The 20064-nt window shown below is 38.2% G+C and overlaps 2 protein-coding genes across 4 annotated transcripts in view; one reads left to right on the plus strand and one right to left on the minus strand.

Annotated features, from left to right (window-relative positions):
- LOC136840826 (kelch domain-containing protein 4) overlaps nt 1-15304 on the minus strand; it is a 40566-nt gene extending 25262 nt beyond the window's left edge. Inside the window, exon 1 of one of the 2 annotated variants that reach the window (XM_067107754.1) lies at nt 14953-15304. The gene's annotated coding sequence lies outside the window, so the exon portion shown is untranslated. Of the gene's footprint in view, nt 1-1345; nt 1604-14952 lie in introns of those variants that run through there. The other variant, XM_067107755.1, reaches the window with a different exon arrangement.
- Nucleotides 5022-13527, plus strand: LOC136840825 (protein fem-1 homolog C-like). Of its 2 annotated transcripts, XM_067107751.1 has the most exons (6): nt 5022-5194; nt 8584-8731; nt 9212-9412; nt 10331-10549; nt 11193-11382; nt 11945-13527. In XM_067107751.1, the coding sequence occupies exons 1-6, from the start codon at nt 5159-5161 to the stop codon at nt 13029-13031; spliced, it is 1881 nt and encodes a 626-aa protein (XP_066963852.1). In that variant the 5' UTR covers nt 5022-5158; the 3' UTR covers nt 13032-13527. The 2 variants fall into 2 exon arrangements, with proteins under 2 accessions (XP_066963852.1, XP_066963853.1); XM_067107752.1 differs by lacking the exon at nt 9212-9412 and having other exon boundaries at nt 11945-13181.
- Nucleotides 15305-20064: the final 4760 nt, after the last annotated feature.

Genomic DNA, 20064 nt, shown 5'->3' on the forward strand with positions numbered 1-20064 from the left:
CATTACTATATATTAGTACAATTAGTACAATATAAGAGTAAATTCTGCTTAAGAATCAGAAGTCATATCGGTTATTTATTAAAGCCATCTGGTAAAATTAGCAGCTAACAAATGACCTTGACGACACAAGAAGTAAAGTAAAATTAAAATCAAATCGTTGAGTAGACATTGCAGTGGACGTGGATTGAATACAGATTAACTTCTGATCATTCAGCACTATCAACGATAGATTCCATTGCAAAGTTGAAAATTTTCAAAGATTTATGACACGTTATTGAGATAAAGATAACTCGGAAACATTTCTGTGCCTTGCCCTCGATTTCTCAAAATCCTATCCTATCTGTTTCATGGTTTTATCATACTATCGACTTTTTACGTTTTTCCTGCGTGGAAACCTCCAAGGACTTTTGCAAAGTTTGTTTTGGTTGTTGAAATTAAGAAAATGCAGCAATAAAATATCGAAGTGTAATTAAATATTATTGTATAAAATATCAGTAATGTTTCCAGCGGCCCCCACCAAAAAAAAGTTTATAACGGTGTGTTTTAGCTTTAATGAGTCTTCTTACAAAGTTCGCAGAGTTGAAAAACTTGAGATATAAGGAGCCTTGTTAAAATGACCTTGATTCCTGCAGGACTAATGTACTCCCAACAACTGTAAATTTCGAATCCCATGAGAGAGAGAGAGAGAGAGAGAGAGAGATTAGCTTCGTTGGTTTGGTTACACCAAAAGTGAATGTGTATGGTCTACCTGTATTCGATATGACGGGAGTAGCTGTTGTGGAGCCTTATGCTGTGTATTGACTAAGAAGGATAACGTAAACAGACTTCCTATACTGGGTTAGTGTGCGTCATAACTTTTACTTTTTTCTCGCCTATTTTTTCAAGTACTATTATCTATTTAAACACAAAATATTGAGAAAAGTGCATTAAACCTAAAAATTATGATTCCTCCCATTAGGCGAGATCATAATTATTGTATAACAGAAAAGGATTATGCACTTAAGCATGCAATAAAACTATTATTAATTTCATAAACCACTGAATATACTTATCATGGCTTTAACAGATAAATAGCCTGTGTATTTTTAATCACGTCTTGTCCTCTTTACGAATACTCTCAAAATATTAAGATATATCTTACGTTTCGAAAAGAACGGACACTATAAGCCTAAAGTACACGAAGACTATATATTACGACAGAATTGTGGAAAACAGCAGTGGAGGTGGGTAACGCAGCAGGCCGATTATAGCCTATCAAAAGGAAAATTCGTCGCAACTATAATATAGAAAGCCATGGATACGAATTAACCTTCGTAAACAAATCTGGAAAGGTGCAAGGTCTTACTTTCCGTCCAATGGATCAGCCAGGATTAATAGAGTACTATTAATCCAGCAAGGATCTATCGCCTCTCACGACCGAGATCCAATTCTTCCTTTCCCAACTTCCGTCCCGCTACTCACAACACAAGAAAGTCACTATTATACGATTTAACCTCTAAATTTTGAAATCCCTTATTTTAGACAGCTCGTGAGAATGACTTGAATGGCTCACAGCCAATCACAGACGTCCACGTCACTCTTTTCAAGCAGAGACTGCAATCCTGATTAGCTAAAAGAACGTTTAGGTAAAGGATCCGTTACATATGTGGCGCGTAACAACGGCAAATACTGACTTCTGTTACATGAAAGCTAAAACGAAACTAAATGGAGGAAATATATGTTAAGGAAGATTAAGAAATAATTAGGAAAATTAATGTTTCGAATCATTCAGCATTAAAAAAAATTCAGAATGCTTACGTTCTGAAATCGTGTGTGGTGTTTTAAGTCTGCGATCAGCCGGAGCCCAGATTACATGACGCTTCTGTCAGAGAATACCGAAATCAAAATAAAATCTCTCTCCCCCTCCATCAGTAACTATAGTATTAATCAAGCAATACAAAACGCATAGACAGGATTGGTTTTATATTATATTAATATTGCCAGTTCATTCAGAGGCGAAAAAACACTTCATTTGACTCTTGTTTATTTACAATCAAGAGAGGAGTTAATACTCGCCAATGCTTTGCTGTGAATGACATCTGCGAGGAGCTTCGACCAACCGTGCTGTCAGGCAAACGGCTGATGGTTCCTTGATGACTGACGTTTTTGACCTGAGCTGCGCTATCGATGTGACAACGATTATACCACGTATATCGTGATATAAGAGTGGTTTGAGGCAATAACCACTGGAAACCGTATATTTATCACGAAGGTGTTACTTTTAGATTATTATTTTTTTAATCCAGTCAAATAGTTGCATTTTCACATTTAACTGATAAGTCTGGCAATATTAAAGCAGCCAGAAAACAATATTTCATAGTACGAAGTTCTATTTTCCAAAATGACAGTGAGGAAGGAGTTGCAAAGATTCGAGTTCTTTAAACGCACGAATAAGTGGTCCCAGGGGAGGAGCTCACTGAGAAAGAAAGGTCGGTGGGAGGTTAAATGAGCCTCGGCCTAAAACAACCTCCTCGGTCTGAAAACCGTTGGCGTTGGTCATCTGGAGGCCGGTCGAGTATCTTAATCGTCGGGGTTTTCACAGGATCATCCACTAAATCCCCTTTCCACTGGGTTGAGGATAAACTGTTATTGTTTGTTGTGCTGGTGACTGTTGCTTCTAAGATTTTCCTCTTGATTCGGGCATGAGCTTTTAAACAAAGGGTCGTATGAACTGATGTAATGTTCAGAGTCCGTGCATGTTGGACAATTTCTGAGGTTCGTTGACTAGCCTTTGTTTTCCCGTCAGCATCCCCTATAAAGACAGCTCGGCCATACACAGAATATAGAGAAGGAAACGACAAAGAACATATGGTAAAATAACACATATGTTAATATTCCAACATGAAAGCATAAATTTAGTTACAGAAAACTAAGGAATCAATGGTGCAATGCTATTTAAAATATTATATTTGTTCCCTATTGTTTCAATGATCTAAAGGCCAAATAAACGCTGATTCATTTTTCAGTAACAGAGTAAATGATATGTGATCAGTTTCATCAAATAACAGTTGGTAGCTATGTATTAATCCTTATATCAGCCAGAATACTCTTACAAATTTTACGCTTTGTACAAACAGAAATCTCTCTCTCTCTCTCTCTCTCTCTCTCTCTCTCTCTCTCTCTCTCTCTCTCTCAGAGCGAATTTTGCATAACTTGCGTTTGTATATCACTGTCCCATGCTTTGACTGGCTCCCCGTTTGTCAGGGGGACGTTCTAGGCGGATTCTTACTTAAATGCCCCGTGTTTTAAAGATTCTTCTCCTCTCCATAGCGGCGTAAGGGCGCCAAAAGGCAACCTGGAGAACCTATAAGGAATCTGCTTTTGTTGTTGTTCGGTCAAGGTCGCGGAATACGGAATACCCGCTCGCATGTGTAGGGATGGTCCGGGGTGGGTTGGTGGGGTAGGGATGAGGCTTTTAAAAGACAGCCACAGTTTCACAAACTTCAGCTTCTCTTACGCTTCTTCAAAATAAGGAATTTTCTTCCTCAAATCAACAGCATGTTTCTCGTCTGGTTAGTACGAAAAAAACTCCATACTGAAATAAATGAAGGACTGATGAACACTATGAGGGAACTGAGAAGGAAAGCTCGTGCGTAGCAGTGAAACTTGCTTTAAATCACTCCTTTCAGAAGCACGGATAAAAATAGTCAAGCAATATTTGAACATGTACTGTACACACCTGTGGTGATATACATACATACATAAATTACATCCGCTAAGTCGCACAACAGTGCAAGGTTTCGTCAGAAAAAATGTATATTAAATACTGCAGATCATTTTATTTGATCCGCATGAACATGAAATCAATTATCAGAATAAACCAGCAAATACTTTTATATACATTTAGAAATATCCAGGCTTAAGGCCCTCTGGACACAATTGAGCGTGGATGGAATAGCCGCATGAAATATAAGAAGTCTGTAAGTCTAAATTTATGTCTTGATTTCATACGGGACAAGACATACGAAGGGAATTTTAAAAGAGAAACCAAGTAACTGAATCTTTCCCAAATCTAGTACCTGGGTTAATCCAGGACATGTGGTCTCAGACCCTTTTCTGATGACTATAACCTCAAACACAATAACCCTTGTAGTCATAAAAGTGCATATAAACAGGTTTGCTTTTGTCGTTTCTGCGGTAAAATCTATTCGTCATTATAATCTGCCCTTGTCTTTGTGTGTAGTTTTGCTTACGAATGCCTTAGAACAGAAGCAGTCATTTATTCAGTTTTTAGATGAGTCACACACACACACACACACACACACACACACACATACACACATATATATATATATATATATATATATATATATATATATATATATATATATATATATACATATACATATACACATCACAGTAAGACAACGATCACCGCCCTCATTCACATTGGAATATCTGAACTGTACGTATTTATGTATTTACAAAGGATAGATTTTTACTCAGAGGATGAACTTTGAGCAATGTGCGTCAGATGACAATATTGTAAACAGTTTCACTAACAAATATAAAAAAAACGTTTTAATTTTAACATCTTTACCATTTTGTTCCTTTGTTAGGTATTATTGTATCGTGATAGTGTCTTGCGGGCTACTCCTAGATCTAGCCTGAGCTCGTGACAGCATGTTAGCGCCTGAACATCTTGTCAATAATTTTAATTTTGTCTAGGAATTTTTTATAATTAGATCAAAATTTCCTTCTCCGCAACTTGTTTCAGGAGGAAGGCAAGCAAACGCGTGGGTCGAACGATCTCGTGACGTCACAACTTAGCTAGCCAATAGAAGAGGCGTTATTGTCCAGATTGGCCGTCCCTCAGGTGACCGTTGGTTGAGGGTTTAAGGAAGGACCTTACAACCCAGCCTCCTCCGATCCTAGGCCAGATAAGCCGTGGCCACCGATAAGCCCAGCCTTCTCCGATCCTATAGACCAGATAAATAGGCTGAGAATCGGAGGCAGAGTTCAGTTGTGTCTTAGCACGAGGTACGGTGTGGAGTGACTGCTGCTGTTTAGGAACAAGAACCTGTAAGGTCTGTGATACATCGCTGACGAAAAAACCCCAGACATCAGAAACGAATTTCTGTCAAGTGCCACAAGTGAGAGTTAAATAAAGGACGATATCATGGGGTCTGAAAACAAATTTACATGCGTCTCAAAGGTAAACTAATGGCTTTATTCGTTACTGCATTTGTGAACTGATAAAAATGCTGTGCGATCTGAAAAGCGCTCTGTTAAGTGTAGTGTGAAGTCGCATCATAGAAATTAATTCTAACGGTGCAGTATATTAGCATATTTGATCAATGTTTGGAAAGTGACTCATTTTAACCATTTCATTAAAAATATCAATCACGAGTTGTTCTGGTTGCATCATTATTGCGCTGCAAGAATTTTTTTTTCACTGACAGTTTTGTGTCCACTGAGAAAAAAATTCTCATTTTTTTCGTTGTGGTAATTTATTCAATAATTAGGGTGATGGGTACTCGAACGTTCCTTTCCTCGTATCTTTGTTGTTTATCTCCTTTAATTTATATTTGTCAATGCTTCCATGTATATCTGTAGGAAATCTTTAACATGATTCCATTGCAATGCACGTCCAAACGAATCCAGGTAAAAATGTCACAGAAAAAAAAGCCAGGAAAAAAGTCACAGAAAAAAAGCCAGGAAAAAAATCCACAGTAAAAAAGTCACGATAATCTTTCCCAGATAGTAACCCCCAAGGGTTTTAACACGGTATGTATCCACCTTTGCGGCGTGTTGAGTACAAGCCCGCTGGGGATTTCCGTATAAACATGAACAAAAAACTATAAATATCAAAGATAATGACCCCCAAGAAATATTGTGAATTTTCCCCCTCTGACTTCATTACCGGCCACCATGAATTAATGTGACTTTTTTTCCTGTTACTTTTTTCCTAACCTAAATTGTGACTTTTTTTTCCTGTGACTTTATTACCGGCCACCGTCCAAACATACACCCAATTTCTTGCTTTAGCGGGTAGCCAGTGGGTTCAATAAGGATTGGTGTGACTCTGTCCTTTGGGTGATTCAATCATCGCTAGTTTCGCCTCTTGATTAATTAAAAACCTGCGATTTATTAAGGGAATAATATGGTAGGCCATCAAAGAGAATGCTTTAGTAGTTTAGTCTTGTTATTGCTTGGTTATGTAAAGGCGTTTTTAACGGATCCTTATTTAAGTGTACTTATAAAGGTTGTACAGTGTTTCTCAAGTGACACTATTTTCACTTCCGTACTTATTTTATGCACTTTTAATATCAAACCCTTGTTAGGCTGTTTATTCTGATCATATTAATATGAATCACACACACACACACACACACACACACACATATATATATATATATATATATATATATATATATATATATATATATATATATATATATATATATATATATATGTTATCGCCCATTCTGCAATCGCCATTATGTTACCTAGTTTGGCCGTAACGACTTGCATGTTGCCTAAAACAAAGTTTTATTCTTTACCATCAGCGAACTTAGACAGACTCATACTCCTTTCCGTAATCCATGAAGTTCTATGGCATGTAGACTAATTGATGTTGATCTGTACATAAAAGGTTCCTCTAATTATAGGAAGCATTATCTATCCAGTTTAAGTCTTTTTATCGAAGCCTCAGTCGTTGTACTGTGCTATCAAACGCTGTGATTTGGGCTAGTAATACAATTATTGAGTACAGTATATTAGGGGATTATTTATCACAGTATAATACACTTTCAGTGGGATGGTATTTTCTCTAAAAGTTCACTGATTTTCTCTAACAAAAAATGTTAAACTTTTCACCTTTCATACGACTAAGAAAGATGCTTGAACACTACCATTTCAATACGATAGAAATAACGTGAAATTGGTCGATAAGATTCTGAAAAGAAATTCTCTTTCATGTGGCACTTTCCTTGTGCAGTAATTTTCTAGGCTTTTATTCGTCATTTAACGGTGCAATATAACAAAATTTCCCACTGCTTTGTTCTTTACTAATATTTTATCATATCGTTGCAAGTCCTTCTTAAAGGTGATATATAATTTGTCTGTCATTTCATGAAGCAAATCTGCAAACTTAATTATTTGCAAGTTCTTGTTCGTTTTCGGGGAAGGGTGTTTCCGTTTTCTGTCAAATTTACAATCTGGCACAACTTGTTCACGTCTGTTCTGGTATTTTCATGATGTGGTGTTTTGGGGCATTAGCTCGTCTCATTAGAATAAACCAGTCACCCTATTTTCCAGCCTTTGCAATATTTCCTGATTTCTTGAGCTTTCCTTTAATTATGCTTATTTTCTGCGGGACGTCATTTTTTTCCTGGAGTGTTCTACTAAATCATTTGATTCTAACTTCTTTAGATGTTGTTACAGGATTGACTGTACTTCGAGCTAAACATGAAAATGAAAGAAACTGTTCAGACAGTAACTCGCATCAACATTACTTATTATATTTGAATTGTTGCAGCAACAAGGTGCTTCGATTTTGAAGCAAATGTGTATAAATTGGTGTTTCAGATTCTTTCCTCGGATGATGAAATTTTCGATATTTAAACATTCTGAACTGAATATAGAATTTAGGCCAAAGGCCAAGCACTGGAACCTATGAGGTCATTCAGTGCTGAAACGGAAATTGACAGTAAAAAGGCTTGAAAGGTGTATCAGGAGGGGAAACCTCGCAGCTGCACTATGAATCAATTCCTAACCTGCCCGGATGGGGTTCGCCCTCCCCCTCCCCATCTCTGGGCACCCCCCTAAGTCATTCTCGACCCCTTATTGTGCATTCTACCCTTATTATTATATTATATATTATTGTTACACATATATTAGTTAATCTTGGGTATAGGCCCTCTTTCAAGCATGTTTTGTTGAATATGATGGCAGCCTTGGTTGCATTAATCTTGTAGATTATTCGATCAACTCTTCTAATTAGCCTTTTTTCTTCTTCAGCAACAGAACTAAGTAAAATGCCAAAGTTCATTGTAGGGGTTTTATTTATAAAAAAATATCAAAAGTCGAAGGTAATGGAAGTTCCGAGGGGGCCAAAAACGAGTCGTCAGTGCACTCGTTTTTGGACTCCCCCCTCTCGGAACTTCCATTACCTTCGACTTTTGATATTTTTATGAATAAACCCCCTACAATGAACTTTGGCAATTTTCTTAGTTCTGTTGCTGAAGAAGAAAAAAGCCTAATTAGGAGAGTTGAACGAATAATCTACAAGATTAATGCAACCAAGGCTGCCTATTATTATTATTATATTATTTTAAAAAAATACTCATAGCAGCTAGCATGAGTCTTAAAATGGAGAAACAAATCCACAGTTATGTATATGTACATATATTTAAAGGTAAATCTACACAGATAGCTTTCGGGAATCTGTTCGATTCCCCTTTTCAATCGAACAGATTCCCGAAAGCTCTCAGTATATAGATTTACCTTTAAATATATGTACATATACATAAATGTGGATTTGTTTCTCTATTATTATTATTATTATTATTATTATTATTATTATTATTATTATTATTGCAGGAGTGCTCCAGTCGCCAGCTGTCCTGCACATCGTCAGCCACCTCGGGAAGGGATACTCTGATGGCCAGGGCAGCATACCTCGGGCATACGAGCTGCCTTAAGGTCCTCGTTGAAAAACACAAGGCAGGCATTGAAGAAGAAGGCACGAGTAAGTGACTTTTAACATTTCTATATTGATAAATTCTTTGAAACAGCACCTGTCTTCACATCGTATGAAAGGTGACAATTTAATATTCATTAGAAATAATAATAATAATAATAATAATAATAATAAAAATAATGGGAAAATATTTCACGTATGAAAGGTGACAATTTAATATTTAGTAATAATAATAATAATAATAATAATAATAATAATAATAATAATAATTATAATAATTATAATAATAATGGGAAAATATTTCACATCAACAGGCATGTTCAGTGGAGAAATAACATCCGCAATTAAGTTCTTGTAACATTAAAGAAATGTCTACAATCATAATTTTTAAAAAATTAAAGCAAACTTCTTTTCTTTAAGTAGAGGTGACTGGGACCATCCATACGATTTTTTCTTTATTAAATTCATACCGAGGAGTAGGGGAGTTTTAAAATACTCCTGTAACGATCATCTCATTTTTCCTCACAGTCGCCATGCGTTCAGAGTTAGTCGTGGGAGTCACTCCGCTGTGGTGCGCTGCTGTGGGCGGCCATTACGAAGCTGCGGCCTACCTCCTTTCAAAGGGCGCCAACTCGAACTTCCATCCTCGCCCCTTCTGCATTCCGTTTCGGGCAGCTTGTTCGCACCGGCACTTGAACGTCGCCAGGCTTCTCGTGGAACACGGGGCAGGTGAGTTTTTCTCGCGTGTGCTCAAACTGAATTGTCACTTTTAGTTTCTGTAAAAGAAAACTATTGTGCCGGCTTTGTCTGTCCGTCCGCGCGCAGAGCTTGAAAACTACTGAGGCTAGAGGGCTGCAAATTGGTATGTTGATCATCCACCCTCCAATCATCAAACATGCCAAATTGCAGCCCTCTAGCCTCTGTAGTTTTTATTTTATTTAAGGTTAAATTTAGCCATGATCGTGCGTCTGGCAACGCTACAGGGCAGGCCACCACCGGGCCGTGGCTGAAAGTTTCTTGGGCCGCGGCCCATACAGCATTATACGATGTACAGAAAGCTCGTTTCCTCAGGGCATTTTTACTTGTTCTTGTGTGTTTTCAAACTGAATGTTCCCTTTTTAGTGCCAATTTCACAGTATTAGAAAGTGACCAAGTTCTCATTTTACTGTTTCTTAATTAATTTCGCTCCTATGTTGGTATTTACTGCTGTCTGCTCGTCGTATCGTAGAATGCAGAATTTAGGCCAAAGGCCAAGCGCTGGGACCAATGAGGACATTCAGCGTTGAAACGGAAATTGACAGTGAAATGGTCTGAAAGGTGTAACAGGAGGAAAACCTCGCAGTTGAACTTTAGCACGTGCAATAGCAAATGAACTACTTCACTATGCATCAATTGTTAGGAGGGGTGGAAGAAAGACAATATGAACGGAGGCACAGTAAAACGAATCAAAGGGGTTGCACCTAGGGGCAGAAGGAACGCTGCAAAGAACCTTAAGTAATGCCTACCACATGAGTTGCACTGACGGCGCTATACCATCCTACGGGAACTCGTCATTTCATGAGCCACATTGAGTTATCCTTTGCCAGGCATTGAGTTTGCCGCAAAAAATCCCGTTTATTTAACTTTAATCTATTTCTATTTTTTCAGACATCGAGACTACTGACTCTGAAGGAATCAGCAGTCTGATGGTCGCCTCTTACCACGGCCATCAGGAAATTGTGAAGTACCTCATCGACATTGGCGCTGATGTGAACAGGAGGAGGACCGACGAGAAGAGTGCGTTGCACGCATGCGCGGAGTCGGGACGTCTGGAAGTGATGAAGATGTTGCTGGATCACAACGCTCGTATGAACGTTGATGCTTTCGGTGAGTCTTGCCTGGTCTTTCTTGATTTGTTATGAAGAACAATCATTAAATTTGCTTTGTCTTCTTTGATTCGTTAAAAATAACGATTGATTTTTAAACTGGCTTTGCGATACCGGAATTGGAATATAAATTTAGGCCAAGAGCTGTGACCCTGTGGCGTCATTCAGCGCTGTAAATAATGTTTTGATACTGTTGGGAGAGGGTGGAAAGAAAGATGGAAGAATGTATAAACGCAGGTGTAGCAAAAGGAATGAAAGGGGTTGCAGCTAAGGGCCGAAGGGACGCTGCAAAGAACCGTAAGTAAAGCCTAAGTGCACTGCATGAGGTACACTGACGGCACTACACCCTACGGGTTAAGCTGGCTCTGTAAGTACTTATAATCTGCATATTTCGTATTACCTGATGGTAGAGTTTCAAGACTGTTGTGTTCTATTTCCTGAAATGATAGCGTTTATCATACCCATCTCTCCTCTACCTGATAAGAATAGGCGATGGCTTTGCTCTGGTCTCGTCTGCCACACGTGAATCGGTGCCACTGATAAACAGATCTCTCTTTCGAAAAGCGATTGAACTTGAATTTTATGAAACTTGAATTAAAGAAAACCGTGGAATCCTTGATTCAACGTCCTTTCCCCTTTTCCAGGAACAACACCTTTACTTGTCGCCAGTTATTTTGGTCAAGCGAACATCGTAGCGTATCTGATCTCCAGAACAGACCTGACACCTGCCACAGATAAACTCGATGCACTAGAGCTTCTTGGAGTTACGCTTATTACCAAAATGCAGAATGTGGCCGGTGCCCTCAACTGCTGGAAATTGGCGATGAATGAGAGGTAAGTTCTACTGATTAATGATAGAATAGAATATGGAATTTAGGCCAAAGGTGGGACCTATGAGGCCATTTAGCGCCGAAACGGAAATTAACATTAAAAAGGTTTGAAAGGTGTAACAGGAGGAAAACTTCACAGTTGCAGTATGAATCAATTGTTACGAAATGATGGAAAGTAAGATGAAAGAAAGATATGAACGAAGATACAGTAAAAGGAATGAAAGGGGTTATAGTTAAGGTCCGAAGGGACGCTGCAAAGAACCTTAAGTAATGCCTACAGTGCACAGCATGGGGTGACTGATTAGGCCTACTGATAACACCTTTGAATCTGGAAGACTTAGAGAGCGTTTCTGAATACACTTTTCACCTCCAGTTTAATTTAGAATGTGAATTATTGAGCTTCATAATTATTTTCTATAATTTGTACTCCACTGTAGGGCTATGGTGAAAGCATACCTTCAGTATACAACAGAAACTTCCATTCCAGTGTGAATTAACATAGCGCATATTCCAGTGATTAGGAAGATAAGAACAATTTGTAATGTCTTACATTCCATTTTTTGCAGATACACCGACGGCGTCCCGATTTATCCGAAGACGGGGCATCGCTTGTCTAACTGCTCGTGTGATGACTTCACTGAGGTCACGTCCCTCCATCAACTGGAGGAAATAGAATCCGACGTTGATGCCTTAGAAGTGCAATCCTTACTTGCAAAGGAAAGGATATTAGGACCTTCGCATTTTTCCACAAAGAGAGATTTTCAGTCCAGGGGCTTAAGTTATGTGTTTCGTGGTAATGTTAAAAAGTGCCTCAGATTGTGGATGCATGCTTTACATAACGATCAGGATCATTACGAACCCTCAAACAAGGGCAGACTGTTTCACATTAAGTCTTTCGCTGGATTATTCATAAATCTGACCACAAGCCAGCATCCACGATATGCAGACTCGAAGCCAGCGACGTATTTTGAGGATTTCTTGCGTGCATTCGAAATGTGCATAGAAAGTATCAAGGTAATCCTTTCTGAGTTAAACAAAGCAGATAGTAGTTGTGGTGGTTCTAAACCTCGTGGAGGTGCAAAACGTGCGATTCAGGCTTACCGTGTTACCTGTATAGCAATGCATTTCTTATTTGCTGTAGCAAAGCCACTCCCTGATATCTCACCCTCGCAGTGGCACACGGTGAAAAAAGCCGTTTATAAGTTTGTGAAGGCAGAGCCTATAAGCGACTCTGGCGCGACACTTCTGCATATAGCTTGCTCCATAGGTGCCCAAATGTACGGGGATTTGGTTCCCCGTCGTATCTTTCCCAGTCTGGAAGTAGTAAACCTTCTTCTAGAAACCGGAGCCGATCCTTGTGCCACAGACTTTGAGGGCAGCACGCCCCTCCACGCTCTTGCCGAAGACCTAGAGTGCCCTGCGGGTATTGCGAACGCTCTCTTGTCAGCAGGTGCTCACTTGGATGCTGCGGATGACATGGGGAATACTTTCGAGTCTCTGAGGGCTTCCCGAGGCCAGCCGCTTTCTCATCTCGTAAATGCAGTACGCCACACCTCCCTCCAGTGCCTAGCTGCAGCTAGCATCCGACGACACGGCATTCCTTACAAGAATATCTTACACCCCCGACTTGAGAAATTTGTTGACATCCACTGATTCTTGTGGTAACTATGAGACTTGCATATTTTAAAAATTTATTTAGTCAGCTATTTATTTACATAATCAGTCACAAGGCCACTAATGGATGCTTATACCTCTACGTTAGGGAAAATACGGTTATATATGGATTTGATCAACTTTGCTGGCCTTACTGTGTGTAAAGGACCACTTACATTCATTTGAAACGAACTCGAGTTACTGTTCTAAAATAAGATTATCAGAATAGCATTCCTTCTTGCTCTTTCTAATGGTTGCATGTGCCATGACAATGTATAGTACTAACAGTATATATGAGCGGTCTTATGTGTATATGTGATGTATATATATTTTGATATGTATTTTCTTATACTCATGCTAAATATGTAAATTTCTGTGTATCTATTTTGTATAGTGTGCTGCCGGTAGAGGCTTTCCAGTAAAAATTATCCGTTTTGTATACATTTCATATAAACTCTGTACTCCTTTTTCGTAAAATAATGACGGAAATATAAAACTTTCAATATAGTTTTTGTACTCAGAGATACCATACCAATCCACATTTAGCAAGTGATGACTTTTACAATCTAAGTCTCAAGCACTCGTTCTTTACTGTATCAACTGCATGAAACTTCATATTATTTATATTTGTTTCTATTATCCGTTGAATCTTTGTCACGGATAAACTAACCAGTCCTCAGCCCCAAATACCAAGAAGTACCGGATCCCAGACAGTTTTCTTCGTCCCAACCAATCGTTCAATATATCCACCTATTTCTAGACCTAACTGGCACTATAAATGAAGATCTCACATGTATCACTGATGTAAAATAATTTTTCCACGAATATAAAAGTGCATTCTTTATATACAAACTTGTTAAAGTTTACACGAATAAAAGAAGGAAACCTACGGTTTCTCGATATAAGGTTCACTATCAAGACGACAGAAGTAGTCAAGCGTATTTGGACATGAATCTTGGTATGGGTGAAACCATATCTAAAAGGCTATCGGTGTGAGAATAAAACTTTTAAGAAGAATATCAGGAGTCACATTTCACGGGACCATAAGGGAAGTTCCATATATGGATGCGATATTGATGAAAGGTAAATGGAGAAGGCGTTGTTGACATGTTCGGAAAACTCCTGGGAGAATATAACCTAGGGTCAGTTGCATTCCAGTGGGCACCAAAAGAGTTGAAATAAAGGCCTACTCGGACACGATGTTCATTGTGTGTGCCTGTATATGTAGAGATCAAGATAAACAGTGAGAGATAAGCAGACATTGACGTGGCGGTTACCATACATCCATATCAGTTCCCTAGGCTATACATAGCACAGAAATGGTAGGGTGTTGATTGGTCTAATCTTATTAGCCTACGTACGCTATGGCAGTTCTAACCTAGCACAAATTAATGAAAAAAAACTTTTAGTCTTAGCTGTAGATGGCACTTCTTGAAGGCTAATGATTCTTCATGCTTAAGGTTACGGTTGGCTAGGGCTTATGAATTAACGCCTCACTGATATTTAATCCTTGTCAGGGTTTAACAATAATTGCTTCCATTCTGTTGGATATATTGCTAATGCAAGAATCTTACTCCTAACTGGTTCCTTGTAATGCCAAACGTTTATTTACAACGGTGTTCTCGTGCCTAACGGCATGCGGCCCTTAGCCTAGGCTACACTGTACTCTGGCCTAACCTAACTATTGCAGCGCCCATAGACAGTATTCATTCGTAGCGGCATTTTAATACCGGTTTATCGAAAAATATGGCCTATTTTAGTATGTTATCATGATGCTACAATTGCATAACTTGGAGCAACTTCTCTAAACATTGTCACAACAATTCTTGGTACTTTGCTGTCACAGGATAATGAAAATAATACCAAAAACTATTAGCTTACTTATATGAAAATGTCAGTATCCAACGAAACAAGTTCTTACCTTCTACAGGTGAGAAATATTGCAATACATGGGGAGCTAAGTTCCTTTTTTCTTCTGAGCACTATAAAAAAAAAGTTCTGCGTCCAAAACCTTGAAAGTAATACGAACGCCTCTTCTCTTACGCGATCTTAGATGTTAGTTTCGTCTGAATTCTTGCTTTGCTGAAAACCAAATTATTTTTCGTTTTTCATGTTTTTTTTTTTAATAATAAGAGCTTCCCAACATTACTCTAAGACACATACTGTATATATGGAATTCCTTTGTTCTTACGATTTTTGCTTTATTTTTTTTCGGGTCGTACTCTAGTCTTTTAGACGTCAGCTGTTACCTCCAGTTTTCTCGATGAATAACTGCTGCTGTAACTTCAGGTGCTTACGTGTCTGAAAAGTGTAATATAGGCTTTGTCACGTGTAATCGAAACTGATACAGACTGTAAATGTTCATTTTTATTCTGTCGGTGTACATTCAGAGCTTTCTGATACAGGCTTCCCCATCAGGAGCACTGTACACACACACACACACACACACACACACATATATATATATATATATATATATATATATATATATATATATATATATATATATATATATATATATATATATAAAATGATGATGAAACTTTACTTGATGATGTGCAGCAGGCCTAGTAATGTTTTCACATTTTACTTGAGAGAGAGAGAGAGAGAGAGAGAGAGAGAGAGAGAGAGAGAGAGAGAGAGAGAGAGAGAGAGAGAGAGAGAACTTGTGAATGTGTCCCAGGGCTTGGCCTTTGGCCTAGATTCTATATTCTATTCTACTCTGTTCTTGTGGTTGATATATTTGAATGGTGTCTGGATGGCTTAGATTAAGTTGGTTTATGCTAAAGTTGTGTGTTGAAGGCGTAAAAGGTCTTCTTTGGACATCTGGAGAGTGCTTTGCTAAGAAGACAGAGACGTAGGCCTACTGGTTGGGGATATAAACAGTTTATTTGCGTTAGCTTATCCAAACAAAAGATACATTTGGGACTGAAGCAATTTAAGCAAGAGAGGACGTGATTTAACATGAGGGAGAGAGGAGATGTTGACTTAGCTATAGATAGAGGTCGGTGGCTGTCATGTATTTGGTGATAAATTTGAAGTGTACCATCCAGTGGGTGATAGGCAACATGAGGCTGTGCCAGTCACGAGTATCTTCAGTGATATCGGTTTCGGATATTTACCGTCAGTTAACACACACACACACACACACACACACACATATATATATATATATATATATATATATATATATATATATATATATATATATATATATATATATTGTGTGTGTGTGTAAGTGGATAGTAAAGGCCTATAATTACAACGATGATTCTACCCTTTTACTTCTTTCTGTTTCGTTAATTCAAACAATTATGTTTATCATATAAACTCGTTTTGGATACTAATTAAGCACACATTTCTTCCTATCTTGTCAACAGAACAATAATTATTGTGAAAGGGTTCAACAAGGCAACGTCAGTTAACACATCACGTATTCCTCCGCCGTGATTGCATGTTCGCCCAGTTTAAAGATGGCTATCAAGTATAACGGTTAACCCCTGTGATTCCTCTAATTGTTATATGTTTTGAGAATATTGCGCGAAGCTTGTAATTTTTACTTGAAACGAATTCTCGTTTGCCTTTGTAGTGACACTGATTGTAATTTCCGTTCAGATGAACTCCAGGCGGCTGAACGGGTGTCTTAAGGTAGGCCTATATTGAGACGGTTTGTTGCAAACAATTAGACCTCTGTTATGTCTCTTCCTAGGATAGGTTAAAGACACAGTGCCCGGTGACAGGTTTGGGTTACGGGGTCTTGGGGCAGGTTAAGGACATAGAGCCAGTGGTTTATAGCCAGGTTATAATAAATGTTTTTGGGGTAAGACTGGAGACTACTAAGCTACTGTACAACGGCCTGGTTCCCGCCATTCACCGACCGGAACATGTACCGCCATTTATTTATGTTTTTGTTGATGTTTGTATCTTGTCTTTACGTTTATGATATTTACCGTGTTGAGTATATGATTAGTCCTATACGTTCATCCCCAAGGTACTGGTACTGTACTAAACAAGGGCCCCGTTTTGCACGTAAGCTTCTAGTCTGAACCAGAGGGGCGCGGTGGTAGTCTTCAGTTTTACCGGCTAATGTCATTAACAGTATCAAATGTAGGGTCCTGTGTGTATTTTTTTTGTGACTAATTAAATCATGCTAATTAAGTCCTACTACTCAGACTAATAAAGGTGATATCACACTGCCGTACTTTGTGGTATCTTTTTGCACCTCGTTTGTCATAGCTTATTCTGTACTGTGACGCTTAGACCTATAACATGTAGTTTACAGCTTTTCAAGCCAAAATGCGAGAAACTGTATCTAACTGATTAACGTGTTTGCGAGATGTAAAGTATTAAGTATACTTTTGGTTAAAAGCATATTGAATAGACACTGAAGTAAGCATGAGCACCATTTGCTGCCATTGCTGGTGTTGCGGTATCAATAGATGCTAAAAAAATCGTCTATGTGTCAACAACTTCAGAGAAGCCGAAGGTGTTGCGCTTAAATTAAGTTAAATTTAGATTGACTTTACTGTTGGATACAAAAAAAAAAAAAGTGGGGAACGTAGCAATGAAAATGACGGAAAACAAGAAAGGGACGCATGAAAGGAAAAGTATATGAATAAGGAACTGCGGGGGAAAGAATAATTCCACAGGATGTGTTGCATGTGTTGTTTCACTTGATTGAGAGACCACCATTCAGGGTTGTCGAGAGCCAGTATGGGCACCAGTGCAGTTAGCGTCAGAGGCCTCCGCCGCATTATACTCCTAGAGGCTCATATTCCATTGCGTTATATATTGAATTATAATACCCATATCGATATTGTAGGAACATAGCGTAATAGGAGCACGTGGAATGTAATTTTTTATTATTTTATCTACTCATTTGTCCTGCCAGCAAAGAATTAGGCCAAGGGCAGAAAAAAGGCTAACACAACTTTCGTACTAACCTTTTTCATTATAGGAGCGTGCTATTAACGATGAAATATGTATATTTTTAATTATTATACTTAAAGCAATCATGTCCATAGCTCATGGCTGGGAAATATTTCACAGGAAAAGGGAAGAAATATAGAGAAATGCTCTATAAAATGCGTCTAATCGCGGCACAGGATATTACTTGGGTTTACCATTTGAGATTTTAGTCATTCTCTATGAGGCATGAAAAGAAAATTGTAACCTTCAAACACATGGGTGACTAAAACTCTCTCTCTCTCTCTCTCTCTCTCTCTCTCTCTCTCTCTCTCTCTCTCTCTCTCTCTCTCTCTCTCTCTCTCTCTCTCTCTCTCTCTCTCTCTCTCTCTGTTATGTTGGTGAACAATTATGCATAAAAGTTAGTAACAGTTTCTATATTTGACTTCTACAAAGTCAGCGTTTAACATATAGGAGCAGAGTAGAAGTGTTACTGATTAGCTTCGGTGTTTGTGTAAACTAGTCTCATCCTTTCGCTGATTCATTTGTATGAGGGGTGGTGAAAGAGATAGCCGGAAAATAGTAGGGTTAGGGGACTATTTTGATAAGAGCTAGAATGAAAACTTAACAGTATTAGTAGCCTATTTTGTTTGTATGCGCATTAAAAATCTAACCTTAGTGCAGCTTGTCACTTGTGTTCCCACTTTGGAGCTTTGCTCAGTTTCATCATATTGCCCAGAACTCTCATTTGAATCTTTATTTTCTAAACACTCATTAGACAACAGGTCTCGTGACTAATCTACAGAGCAGATTTCCTAACATACCCCTAATCGTATCATGTACAATTCTCATTTGCACTATAGATGTTCAAGCACTGATTGTTCTGGAGAGGAGTACATTGTTGTCCTCTCTGTTCCCAGCCCTTACTGTATCGTTGGCTACAGAGTCAGGTAACGAGAAATCTAGTTTATTTCTTGACCTGTTCGTGAGTATAAATGAAATCGATAAATCTAGAGTAGCATGAGTTTTCTTTGAACCTGGGAGAAATATTTGTGCTGTGTCTCCCTCGGTTTCATATATTTCTTGAAAGTTTATACAAATCTTCCTGCTTCTCCATTTGTAGGTGATTAAGTGCAGAAAATGTTTGGTTTATGCCATTTCCATGCAAGAAATTCTTGAACTCATGTGAGCTAAGGTAAGATGCATTATTTGAGACGATCTTTTTGGAAGATTATGAGTTGAGAACAGGGACATTAATGCCTTAATTGTGAATAATTTTGTAATTGCTGCAAGTATCTGTGACTAGGAAACATCAATGGATTACTTAAACGAATGCTATTTTTGCGTTCTTCAAGTGCCTTGTCAGCCGGTAGCCAGGTTAATGCATCAGCTCTGCCTACTTCGATTTGGGTTTGTGCTTTGCTGAATAATTTCGGACCCTGATATTACAAGGTTTGTTCATCAACCGCGATGCGTATGCAGTTGGTTATTCAATAACACAAAGCATAACAGGTACTAAACAAACCTGTTCCATTACCTGTTTGTGATGCATCATACGCTAACTTGAGTGATGTGTGGCAAAGTGTAACAGGTATTGAAGTATTAACATGTAATGTTCACTTTCCAGCAGACTATGCACACTTCTGTTTCAATATTTCTATTATACGGCAGTCTTCTATGTCATATCTGAAATACGTAAATAACTCGGATGACGACAGTCCTGTATCTTAAATAAATATAGTTAAAGGTTTCGGTAAAAAGACATGATAATTTATCATGAATAAAGAATTAACAAACACTGCTAATCCAAGGTAAACGCATTGAAAACCAGGATTATCATGTACAGTACCACACTTTATTAAAGAATTATGTACATCTATATACAAGAATATTCAACACTATATGTTACAGGGAATACATATATGGCATGAAGGTAATTAAACCTAAGAAAGGTGATTAAAAAGTGATATGTTACCTAGTTCATAGTGATTGCATTCGTTAGGATACTAAAATGCTTAAAAGTACACAAAGAAACTTTGTTACGGAGGAAGCCACACAAATTCAAGAGAAGCTGTAATGGTATTCAGTCACACGTTCTTTTGCCCTGTCTTTCTCACATTTATTCCTC

Source organism: Macrobrachium rosenbergii, chromosome 8 (assembly GCF_040412425.1).
Source record: "Macrobrachium rosenbergii isolate ZJJX-2024 chromosome 8, ASM4041242v1, whole genome shotgun sequence".
In the NCBI taxonomy this organism is placed as follows: domain Eukaryota; kingdom Metazoa; phylum Arthropoda; class Malacostraca; order Decapoda; family Palaemonidae; genus Macrobrachium; species Macrobrachium rosenbergii.

Coding starts and splice junctions, on each gene's coding strand:
- LOC136840825 (XM_067107751.1), top strand. CDS start 5,159: ATGGGGTCTGAAAACAAATTTACATGCGTCTCAAAG. Junction 9,413..10,330: donor TCTCGTGGAACACGGGGCAG/GTGAGTTTTTCT, acceptor CTATTTTTTCAG/ACATCGAGACTACTGACTCT. Junction 11,383..11,944: donor AAATTGGCGATGAATGAGAG/GTAAGTTCTACT, acceptor CATTTTTTGCAG/ATACACCGACGGCGTCCCGA.